This window comes from Lupinus angustifolius, unplaced genomic scaffold (genome assembly GCF_001865875.1).
Source record: "Lupinus angustifolius cultivar Tanjil unplaced genomic scaffold, LupAngTanjil_v1.0 Scaffold_419, whole genome shotgun sequence".
NCBI classification, from domain to species: Eukaryota; Viridiplantae; Streptophyta; class Magnoliopsida; order Fabales; family Fabaceae; genus Lupinus; species Lupinus angustifolius.
The window spans coordinates 262,481-274,967 of NW_017727829.1; the positions used below are offsets into that span (position 1 = coordinate 262,481).

The 12,487-nt window shown below is 35.7% G+C and overlaps 1 protein-coding gene across 3 annotated transcripts; it reads right to left on the reverse strand.

Annotated features, from left to right (window-relative positions):
* Window positions 1–4,774: 4,774 nt before the first annotated feature.
* On the reverse strand, window positions 4,775–10,382 carry LOC109341267. 3 transcript variants are annotated; one of them, XM_019579125.1, is made up of 8 exons: window positions 10,230–10,382; window positions 9,441–9,707; window positions 8,780–8,989; window positions 8,426–8,493; window positions 6,646–8,272; window positions 6,415–6,548; window positions 6,027–6,207; window positions 4,775–5,655 (listed from the first exon to the last, which is right to left on the reverse strand). In XM_019579125.1, exons 3-8 carry the CDS (start codon window positions 8,913–8,915, stop codon window positions 5,066–5,068), a joined length of 2,736 nt encoding a protein of 911 aa, XP_019434670.1. In that variant the 5' UTR covers window positions 8,916–8,989; window positions 9,441–9,707; window positions 10,230–10,382; the 3' UTR covers window positions 4,775–5,065. The 3 variants fall into 3 exon arrangements, with proteins under 3 accessions (XP_019434670.1, XP_019434669.1, XP_019434671.1); XM_019579124.1 differs by having other exon boundaries at window positions 9,441–9,712; XM_019579126.1 differs by lacking the exon at window positions 9,441–9,707.
* Between the last annotated feature and the right edge of the window lie 2,105 nt (window positions 10,383–12,487).

The window sequence follows — 12,487 nt, forward strand, 5'->3', positions numbered from 1 at the left end:
GTTTTCAATAAAAAGTTTGAGGTATATTCAGTTTCAAGATTCATTCTTTCTATTTTCTTTATCTTTTTACACGGTATCAATCGCCCTTATGGCCACTGCCACAAATCCTTCATCTCCACCACCTTCCCATACCCCTGCTCCTCCTATTCGAGTTGTATCTCCATCACTTACACTTCCTATCCCCTCTACTAAACTCAGTGAAAAAAACTATCTCACTTGGAGCCAATTTATGGTCTCTGTTCTAAAGTCAAACAAAGCCATAAGATTCATTCATCCCATTGAAATTCCACCAAATTTTTTGTCTGACTTTGACTGCACTCATCATCACATCAACCCCACATATCTCAGTTGGGAAGAGCAAGACCAGACTGTGTTTGTATGGATTCTTAACTCAATCTCTGAATCCTTACACACATGGGTTATTGGTTGTACATCATCCTCTCAATTGTGGGATGAACTTCACTCTTTTGCAATGCCCACACCAAAGCTAGGAGCAGACAACTTAGGGCTCAATTGTGCACCATATCTCAAGGCAACAACAACATTTCAGAATATTTTTCAAGAATCAAATCCATCACTGACTCACTAGCATCTATAGGAACACCTATATCAATTGTTGAGCATATAGACTATATTCTTGATGGACTAGGTGAGGAATTTCAAATTGTCATCACTGCAATTGAAAGCCAGATTAACCCACCTTCTATCAATGAACTTGAACAATTCCTCTTGACATTTGAGTCAAGACTCATCAAGAACAAGAACAAAGCAGTCTCGGATGCTTTCTCAGCCAACATAGCCACTATACCCACATCACATCAGTCCAATGAATCTGAATCTAATCATCAACACTTCAATCCTAACTTTCCACCAACAACATCCCCTCCTACCCATAGATATGACTCAATTCCTAATTCATTCAATAATGGATCAATGGGGGGACGTTCCAACAGAAGAGGTGCAAGATTCAACAGAAGTAGCAGATCCTCAAATGGATTTGGAAGCAACTTCTTCTACACTCACTGCAACAGACGTGGCCATGACATAGCATGGTGTTACTTTGCCCCCTACAATATACCCAACCCTTATCCTGCTTATCCCTACCCATACCCTCCCTCTCACTTTATCAACACACTGACCCACACTCCCTTCTATAGAGGACTAAGACCTGACCACAACTCCTCCAAACCTACCACTCAATATAATAGCCAAAACTATTCCACTATCTATGCACCATACTATCCTTATTACCCATCTCCTATGCCTAACCCTAGACCTATTGTCGCACCTTATGCCTTCCATGGGCCTCAACATCCACACACACCTGGCTACCCACCATATGTCATGAATGTAAGCACTGGAGAATCAGATACCAAGCACTTATTGTGGTTCCCAGATTCAGGTGCCACCAACCACATTACCTCAGATCCTACTCTGGTTCACCAAACAACAGAACAATTTGGTCCTAAACACCTCTACATGGGTAATGGCACAAAGAACCTATTTCTTCCAGTGAAACTACCACATTCCCTTCTCCTTTATACCATCATATGTCTTTATCCTTACATAATTTTTTTCTTGTGTCTACTATCACTAAGAATCTAATTAGTGTCTCTCAATTTGCTAAAGATAACAATTGCTATTTTGAGTTTCATCCTAATGAGTATTTTGTCAAATCACAGGGTTCTAATACCATTCTTCTCAAAGGGTCCCTTACCTCTGAGGGTCTCTATGCTTTCTAGAGTCTATTCCCCAAAAAGTCAGCATGTTGTGCCTCCATTCCCAATTCAACTGGGTAGCTCAAGTCACCAACTTTAGATAGTCTTAGTTCTAGACATTTTTCTACTCATTTTTTGTGGCATTGTCGATTAGGACATGCACACACATCTGTTGTAAACAATATCCTTTCAGTTTGTAAAATTCTTCATTCAAATAAAAGTACCTCTGATTTCTGCAATGCATGCTGTTATGGCAAGTCTCATAGAATTCACTCTCCTAACTCCATTACTTCTTACTCTAATGTCTTTGACTTGCTTTATCTAGACTTATGGGGTCCTTCACCAGTTGCCTCTGAATATGGTTTTAAATACTATCTTTCTATAGTACATGCCAAAACCAAACACACTTGGATATTTCTACTTAAACAGAAATCTGAAACTCTAACCGTCTTCAAACATTTTAGCAAACTGATTATTACTCAGTTTAACAAAACCATCAAAGTTGTTCAAACTGATGGGGGGGGAGTGAATTCAGACCATTTACTTCCTACCTCTCCAACCTAGGCATTCTACACAAATTATCATGTCCCCATACTCATCACCAACAAGGCACAATGGAGAGAAAACACAGACATATAGTTGAAACAAGTTTAACCTTACTAGCCTATGCTGGTCTACCCCAAACATTTTGGGAATATGCCTTTACTACAGCTGTGTTTCTTATCAATAGACTCCCATATGCCACCCTCAATAATAAATCTCCTCATTACAACCTATATGGAACTGATCCAGACTATAAATCTCTAAGAGTTTTTGGATGTGCTTGTTTCCCTCTACTCGGACCATACAACACTCACAAGCTTGACTACAAGTCCACTGAATGCACCTTCTTAAGATATTCATCTATGCATAAATGGTATAAGTGTCTATCCAAGGATGGCAGAATATACATCTCTAAAGATGTTAAATTCAATGAATTTGCCTTTCCCTTCAAAAATCTTTCCAAACCTGGTTCTCCTATCATCCCTGATCATTTATCCTCCTCTCTAAACAATTCACCTCACCACATCCACACCTCTCACATTAACCATGCACCTACAAACTCTACAGAAACAGTAACCTCATACAATCAAACTAACCCTTCCTTCTCTCCCAACCTTAACCCTACTACTGACTCTGCAAACTCTAGTCATAATCCTATCATCTCTCCTTCCTCTGATTTACCCACAACCACTGCATCTAGTTCATCCTCATCCACTCCAATCCCTGCACCTCTACCTTCTCATCCTATGACAACCAGGTCCAAGGATGACATAAATAAGTCCATCCTACCTAGTCTTGCAAGCCTATTTCTTGCTCACAGTGAACCCTCTACTCCCGAAGAGACCCTTCTTAGTCCAATATGGAAAAAAGCGTGCAAGAAGAGTATGATGCCTTGCAAAAGTTGGGAACTTGGTCCCTTGGTGCCTTACCTCCACACAAGAAGGCTATTGGCTGTAAATGGGTATTTAGGATTAAAGAAAATCCTGATGGGTCAATCAATAAGTATAAAGCATGACTTGTTGCAAAAGGCTTCCATCAACTACCAGGAATTTATTACAATGAGACATTTTCTCCTCTGGGTAATCCTCTGGAACAATACTGGGTTGTTGTCAAAAGGATCTTAATATATCTACAAGGAACTCTTAATCTTGGCATACATCTCAAACCTGTTGTTTCTAATTCCTCTCTTCCTATTACCCTAACAACTCTATGTGATGCAGATTGGGCCACTGATCTTGATGATAGGAAGTCCATATCAGGGGCTTGTTTGTTTGTTGGTCCTAACTTAGTCACTCGGTGGTCCAAGAAGCAGCAAACAATCTCCAGATCCAGCACTGAAGCTGAATACATAAGCCTTGCTCTTGCTGCTCAAGAGATGATCTGGGTTAAATCCTTATTTTCTAAACTCAAGATCCCACATCAAGTTCCTCTTATTCTATGTGATAACTTAAGTCAGTGAGCATGTCTCACAATCCTGTTCTTCAAAACAGAACAAAACACATAGAACTTGATCTCTTTTTTGTAAGAGATAGAATTCAAGCAAAGTCTCTTCAAGTGAAACACACCCCTTCTGAATTTCAGACAGTTGATGTGCTCACCAATCCTTTAGTCACTGGTAGGTTTCTAACCCTAAGGAAGCAACTCAGAGTTGTTGACTCAGCATCCTTAGTCAACTACCCTTAGTTTCAGGGGGTATATTAGAGATTAAGAGTTAGTTATTATTATTCTTTTTCTACTGAGTAAATTGGCATATTTGTCACATGCAAAATATGTCAATTTATCACATGCCTAATTGGTTGTTAGGTTGTTAAGATCAGTAACTACCTTATGTAGTTACTAGTTTGTTACATTCTGTTTTGCTTTCCCTTTATTTAAAAGGATAAGCTAATTCATTGTATATTTGAGTTGTTTTCAATAAAAAGTCTGAGGTATATTTAGTTTCAAGATTCCTTCTTTCTATTTTCTTTATCTTTTTACAGGGTTTAGGGTCGGGTTTAAAGACTGACCTGGTCGATATTTAGGGTTGGGTTCGCTTCAGGTCTAGAGTCGAGTCCGGATTCAAAAAATGGTCCAACTAACATTCAGAATCGGATAAGGACAAACCTTAATCCGACTCATGCTCACCCCTAGTGTAGAGTAATATAGGTGCTTCTTATTATTTCTAAGAGAAAAATATATATACATTGACAATGTCATAAATATGTATAAATCTTTATACTGATATTATATAGATATTACACTATATTTCTAAACACTGCATTTGGTTGGACCTTATGTCACATTATATACACTTTAACTTGGGTTGGTTAGACATTGTATGTCCAATTATAATATGATTATATGAAAGCTGAGTTCTTATTCAAAACCACAAGAAGCTGAATTCACACTTGATTATTCTCAAACTTGTAAATACTGTATATCAACCAATAAAAGAAAAAAACAAAGTAAGAAATATGTTAAACAAAGCTATAACACACCAACTAATATAATCAGTAAAAGAACTCTACAAACTCTACAATTAAACACATTTGGCACTTACTGAAGTGAAGAAACTGATACTGTCATAGGAAACAAGACAAGCATAGTTATCACTTTTTGCAAGAAGCATTTGCAAGTGGCTTCTTATTAACTTGTTGTGACTTGTGGTCCTTTATTTGAGTGTCCTCAATATTAGAAAAATGAGGTATGGCCTAAGAGAAATGTTACCAATGATGCTTTGAAGAATCCTACAAGTCCCAAGTATTCTATACATTTCTTCCACCTCTCAAAGGAATGCTATGAACAAAATGTAGTCATTTGTGTTTTTACACATTGGTGATAACCTTGTTGTCTTCCCAACTCAATATTACATCTTCCATTAGTTCTGCAAGAATGGCTTCACTCATTTCAAAACCGACTTTTTCGGCTTCGAACCGGAGGTCCATCCACGAGCCATTTTTGTCCATGTCTTTCCTAACAATTTTATCCAGGGTACGTGGTGGAGGAAAGGGAAGGAAATACCAGCACACTCCTTCCCAAACCTTGATGATAACCTTTTGCATATTTGGAGTTAGCCTTGTGCTAGGATTTACAAATGATATGAAAGGTGAGACCCCAAAGTAATGCCAACAAACCTCCACGAGAACTTCATTGGTGCAGTCATATAGGAGCTTCTGATCCTGGCAAAGTCGGTTCGATAGGAGCTCTACCTGATTGAACGAGGAAGGTTCTAGTATCTTGTCCGATGAAAGGCATTTCATTATCAGTTGATCCCTAGTCAATCCAGAGGCTTGCAGGACTTTTTTAATGTAGTCATATATCAATTCGTTATCTTCAAGATAGTGTTTTCTTCCATGCAATCGATTCACGGGTGAAGAATCTTGTTCTTCAAGTTGTAGCCTTACTCGTACTTCAACTAATAAACATGAATGAAAGTGATGCCATATTAAAATCAACTCATTGGACATAGAGGTATGCTATCAAGTATTAAGTTAATCTCCCGGGGGAAAATAAAGGACAAGAATTTTCAAGTGAACAAATATGCTGAAAACTATTTCTAGAGAAGTTTCAGGAAAAGCATGATTTAGAGAACCACGAGCAACTGACATTCCTATACATCCATCGAATCCGAATAAAGAATTCATATTGCATTATGATTTAAGGTCATCCAAACAATTAGAGTCACATCCAAATAATCTAAAACAGTCTAAAAATCTAGCTTTTCAAGAACAAGAGTTTAAAAACACTCAGATAGTTCTCACATGGATCTAGTGCAGGAATGCTTACCAGGTTTAAATATGGAGAAGCCAAGACTAACATCATCCTCTAAGAATGTATCAAGAACTGATACAGGACATGGCCGCAAACATATATCTGAACCACTTTCTAGCTCTTCAATTTTATTAGTGATTGATGAGTGAGAAGGCAGTGACAGTGGTGATGATGGTTGGTTTTCTTCTATTACATCCTGTAAAAGAGCAAATGATAGTTTAGATAAATTTTACATGCATAAGTCATCACTTACTCGATTACTCCACCAAAGAAAAGGCCGTAAAACTATGGCAAATCGAATCTTATCAATTCCTTGTTTTGACTACATGTCTATCATAGTAATCATCACTTTATCTCCAAATTATCAATTGATGTAAAGATATAAAACAGTAAGAGACATTACCTGCTTCATACATTCAGAACAATTTGCACTATCAGGAATTTCTGAGATATTATTGTTTTCATTTCCTGTACTGAGGCCAACGGGTTCTGAGAAAGATTCCAAAATATCTATCTCTCTTGCAGATTCTAAATCACCTGCACACAAATTAAGAAAGGATAAATAACAGAATATATTTATATATACATACATGTATATATATAGCAATCTATCACTTAAATTTTAACACGATACCTTCAGTAACTATCTCATCTCTAACAAGACAGCTATTTTCTTCTTTAACAATTTGATTATGGTCATCTGAGAAATTTGAGTCTGACTCAATTTCTTGTACTTTATCATTAGAACTTTTACCACAAATGCATGACTGCTTCTCTTGATTGTCTGTTTCCCGCTCTAAATGATCGACACGGGTTGCTTGTTCGGGAGACAAATTATTCTCATTATCCTCCCAGTTTTTATTTCGAGCAGAATATCTTGTCTCTGCAGTAACAAAATTGTGCTCCAAATCCCTTACAGGACTACCGAGGGGAGAAAAGTTGTACTCCGGAAGAGATAATATTCTCCCGAGGGTGCTGGGATACTTCCTACTTGACAACTCAATGTTCTCATCTCCATTACTTACAATCTCAGATAGATGTTTCTTAGCCTCTATGTATAAGTTAGAAAGTTTTGGTTTGGGATAACTACCATTTTCTTGTTCCGTATTCGTATTCAATTCGGAATCTTTCAATGTACCAGTCTTGTCTCCTTTCATAACATTGTTTGTAGGTCTTGCAATTTTTTCAATGAAGAAATGATCTTTATTAGGAGACCGCATTCCGACACTGTCTTTACCAATTGCTTTGCCACTCGGCCCCTTATTTTGAGATTCAGCCGGGTGTTTTCTAGAGATATCTTTAGAGTTTCCATGTTTCCCCCTTCCCATTGCATGCTTTAATTTCTTCTTTATCTCCGTAAGAAAAAAATGTGAACTGCCTATAGCATAAGGACCATTGGTGTGGACTGCATCATGAGAAAGTAGGGGTGAGGCAATGTTGTTTTCTGTTGCCGAATTTTTCAAGTCCATTGACCCAGGCTTCAAAATAACAATCCTATTTGAAAAGTCAGTATTTCCGTTCTCATTCGTTGAACTTTTTGATGGAGACTTCACCTTTCTTCTGAAAAAGTTATACTTCTTGTGGTTGACAATCTCCTTAGTTTGTTCCAGATTTCCAAGTTCTTGTTCAGAGAAGTTGGAACCATTAACTGAACTACAATCTTTGTCCGTTTTCCTCTGAGAACTCACAAAGTCTTGCACATATTTCAATAAAAGTGAATTCGGATCTTGTCGAACTGGAAGGGAAAATTCCTTCTCCGAACTTATAAGCTCAAGTGCTTCCCTAAGTTCATCGGAGCAAAGGAATTTTCTAGCTTCTGCGAGATCTTTGCTATTCAATATCATCTGATTCACAAATTCATCAATAGCATCTCTTGCAATGTTTTTGGAAATAGTATGCTTCTGTTTTGACTGCACGTCAATTTCTCCATCATTGCCATGCGTCACGGAACTAACATCTTTTAGATTGAAAAACTCTTCAATTACCTTATCCAGATAAATATTATCCTTAGATTGCTGCCTTGAGTGCTGACTATGCGAACTTTCGGATTTCAAAGATGCATCCAAATTTAAATCACCAGTGTCCGTATCACTGATTATGTTATCACGACTTCTCTTTGAACGTTTCTTTGATTCTAATTTAGCATTATCTATATCCTTCACTGGATTTTGGTCAATGAACATCTCTTCTTCAATGAGTTTCTTCACACTAGGCTTATTAGCATAAGTTTTTACTGTCACCCGTTTACTCTCTCCATTGTCCTGAAATATTCAACAGATACAGTAATATAAATAAATGCACATACATGCTTTTACATATTTCCTAATTTTACTACTGTCCTAGAATTCCATCAACTTTTACTAGCGAGTTTCAGATTTCGAGAGTTGCATAAGCATATGGATGGACAGACTTACAAGATCGCCTTCCGTAACTTCATCCAAATTGCTCAACCCCTCAAACTTGTTCTTAGAATGAATAGAACCTGCAAGGGGAATATGAAATTCAATAATTATTTTGGTTCATTTTATGAATCCAGCACAGCTTACACCCCCGGTTATTCCACAATTATTGTCGACAGGTTAAGCATATTTTGATGAAAAATTTCATCTTTAAAAGATTACAGAAAATTTCATGACATGCAAACATCAGTCAGTGCACAATTATACACACATTTTATTATCTAGTTCAGTTTAGCATATGGAGTTTAGATCTATAGCACGAGAAGTCGTCAAATTTGTGCAAATGTAGATGTTAAAAACAGTTCTTACCAACAGCTAGTTTGCCGCTAATCAACTTCTGAGTAGTGTGACCATGGCGAAAATCAAACATATTAATTATACCCCGCATACAGCCTGACTTATCTTTCTCATACCGCAGAGTGCGTCTTTGAGACTGCTTTGTCATGATTATTAGGCGCAGTTGATTCCCGTCTTTCCTCTTTTCCTAAGCGTGCTAAGGTAGTCTCGGTCTTATTTTGCCTGTAGTCATCCAAAACCCCTCGGGAGTAAGACTGAGAACCCAATTTATGAACAAAAACAATAAATGAAAAAAACAGTTAAAATTCATTAGAACACATATTTACTCTCCATTTCCCCGAAAACAGTAGTTCATGCATAACACCCTAAGTCCCTAATAGCAGGACAAATGATTTAATAAATAAACACAGGCCAAATAATCCATTCACGAAGACGAATCTACCCGAGGATTGATTCTAGTCAAACATTGATAATCAAGATAATCATCTCCTTTCGACACAAAAAGACAAATCTGAACAATCCGAAGAAAATAAGATTTAGTAGCTATCAAATTAAGATATGCAACAAGAACCAAAACAATTTGGTAGAAGATGAATCTAAATTAAGTAGTTATCAATTCATAAAGCAAGAAATTGAATAATCAATGGAAAATTATATTGCTTCAACCAAATACCTATATCATGGGGCCTTTTGGACTGAAAGTGGTGAAGGAATAGAAAACAAAGATGCAGCCTGATGAGTCCGCCGACAAAGCAATTAGGAATTCCAATATCAACTCCACAAGTTACCTAAATAGCTTCCTTTAGAGGGGAAGGTATCAAATCCGTAATTAACTATCTGAATTCTGAAGTTCCATGGAGAAAGTTGAAAAAGCCAATTGAGATAACAATAAGGATTCAGCTTCTTATCATTGACAACAAGTTACAGCTCACTGATTCCCCTTTTCTACCAATAAAAATATAGTCGATGATCAAAGATGATGAAAATTTTGGTAATAATCACATCAAAAGTATCAGATACATAAAAGCATATTATCCTCCAAAAACACTATCAATATGAGTCAAAATCCAAATTGCATGATCACCAATTGAAACAGAACTTCATTAGTTCTGCACAACTGAATCCATGACTGCATTAAATGGTGCATTTATCTCCTTCAACAAATCATTCAACCACTAAAACAAACAACATATCATAGATGGTGCATCCAATTCATGAAAGAGTTCTCCAATAAATTCATACCAAACCAAAATGTATCATGAAACTTGAAACAATCACAATTTCATCAACATAGCCCCTTAATAATTCTATTTACTTTTAGCACTTAAAGAGAACAAGATGGATAATTCTATATGAAAAATGTTATTTTTTTCTTTGGGAATAATTTTGGCACAAAAAAATCATAACTTTTGCAAATGGGTATGTGTTTAACAGCAAAAAAGATGGTAAAGTTAACACCAACCCATGATTTGTTAATGGTATATGATTCTGTTAGGAGCAGCCATTGAACACTCAGAAAAAAAAAGTGAAATGAAAGAGAGAGATTATTATGAAGGTTGGGAAGAAAAGAAGAAAGTGAAAGGGAAGAGCTTTACAAAGTGGTTGGGTGACACAACAAGAATAGTTTTACTACAAAAGATGCCTGTTAAGATTGTCCCACAACCTTGAGCACATATGGTGTCGTGTCCTACAATGTGTTTGTGATTATAATTAGTTAAAAATATATATATAATTTAAAATTTTAATAATTAATCATTTTACTGACTAATCACAAGTAGCTGCACACCAATGTCTACCCTAGGGATGGCAACGGGCACGGGCGGGCACGGGTAGTAGCTACCCGCTACCCGTTTTAAAATAGAAAAGTAATACCCATACCCGCCCGTACCCGTACGGGTACCCGTGAGCGGGTATTTGCGGGTAGTTCTGGGTACCCGCGGGTAGAACGGGTACCCGCGGGTTTCCTCTATTATAAATAATTTTTAAATTTTTTACTTCTATTGTGTTTCAAATAACATGAAACTTAATTATTTTTGTACCTTTTGATTAAATATTTTGCTAAAATGCTAAATTTATTGGTGGTTTCCATTTGTGTGATTTTTTGTTCTCATTTTTAAAAAAAATAATATATATTTTCTTTGTAAAACATGTGTGTTTCTATACTTTCTATACATGTAATAATATTTGTAGGGTGTTTCATCACCAAACTCATTAAAATATGTAAACAAAGTAAAAGGAAAAAATATACATAGTGTAATAAATGTTAGAATAATATATTTTTTATTTTAATTAAATATAATATATTAATTATCTAAATAACGGGTACCCGCGGGTACGGGTACCATAATACCCGTACCCGCCCGTATGTACTACGAGTATTTTTAAAAACTCATTTATAATACCCGTGGGTACCCGTTTGTGACCCGTACCCGTGCCCGTACGGGTTTTACCCGCGGGTACCCACGGGTACGGGTTTTTTTGCCATCCCTAAGTCTACCCATCCCACACCAAAGGCGAATATGTTTTTAGGAAAACAAATGCATAGAGAGATTCCATAATCTCTCCATTTGTGGAGAATTAGTTAACGAGCTATACCCAAAAAAAACCGACATATAAATTTATAAGATTTTAATTTATTTAATTAAAAATATTTAAAAAATAATTGGTGTCACATTTCTTCTTCCCGATCTAATGTAGGTCTAATAACAAGTTGTTGATCAAGTTGTATAGGTTTTTTAGATTCTTAGGATGACCAAAATGTCAAAAGTTCGATTCCTTATAGTGATATTTGCTGGGAAGGACAACCACGCATATTACAGAGAATTAGTTCTTTACCTAAAGAAATATGGGGGAATATACTTGTTAATACCAAAAAAAAATCTAATGAAGGTCTTAGCTTGTTGGTATTATTTTCATTTTTTCAATGGTATAAGTGAATTAAATCTAAATAAACTAGTGAATATATTTTTTGTTCTAAACTACGAATATCATTTATTATCGAAGATGATTCTGTTTGAGTGACTAGGCAACAAATCTCTCTGAAAATAAATGAGTAATTTGACTAAATATATAAGAATATAAAGAAATTACCTTACACATAATACAAATCCATTTTAAAAGAGGTTTTCTTCTTTCTTTATAAATAAAAAAAACGAAAATTTATGGGTGTTTCATGCTTCATAGTTGGAACCATCATTAGAAAGGGGAAAAGATTGACGTGTACGCCACTTTATGAGTTATAATCTTATTATTACTGCAGTCAAATGTTGTTTTATTAATTTTATTTTTTTGTGTTTTCTTATTGATTTTATATTCCAACCGGGTCAAAAGTAATTGATATATGTTAGGATGAAGAAATTTATAAGCATGTTATTTTAATTTGTCATCATATCCACTTAGTCGTATATCATCAGTTTGTTAACAGTTCAACTAACTCCTTTAGATTAATGACACTTGAACTGAGATAAAATAAGAAATTGTGATATGTGACAATGTGGGATTGTCAAATAGAAATCATCTTTAGCATTGGAGAATCCAGTATTGAAATGATAAAAATTATGATATGTAATAAGTTTTTATCGATTGATAATGATTTAAATTATTTTTCAGTTAAAAAAATAAAATAAAAAAGTATTTATCATCTTAATCCAAAAATGGAGATGAGTTATACTTGTCAATGTGATATAATCTTTATAAAAGTAGAGTATAACTATGTATTTT

What these genes read in the sequence shown, in the direction of transcription:
- LOC109341267 (XM_019579126.1), bottom strand. Translation starts at nt 8,915, where the DNA reads ATGACAAAGCAGTCTCAAAGACGCACTCTGCGGTATGAGAAAGATAAG. An exon ending in TAGCGGCAAACTAGCTGTTG is followed by an intron (nt 8,494 to 8,779) that starts GTAAGAACTGTT and finishes TTCCCCTTGCAG; the next exon opens with GTTCTATTCATTCTAAGAAC. An exon ending in CTTCTCCATATTTAAACCTG is followed by an intron (nt 5,656 to 6,026) that starts GTAAGCATTCCT and finishes CATGTTTATTAG; the next exon opens with TTGAAGTACGAGTAAGGCTA.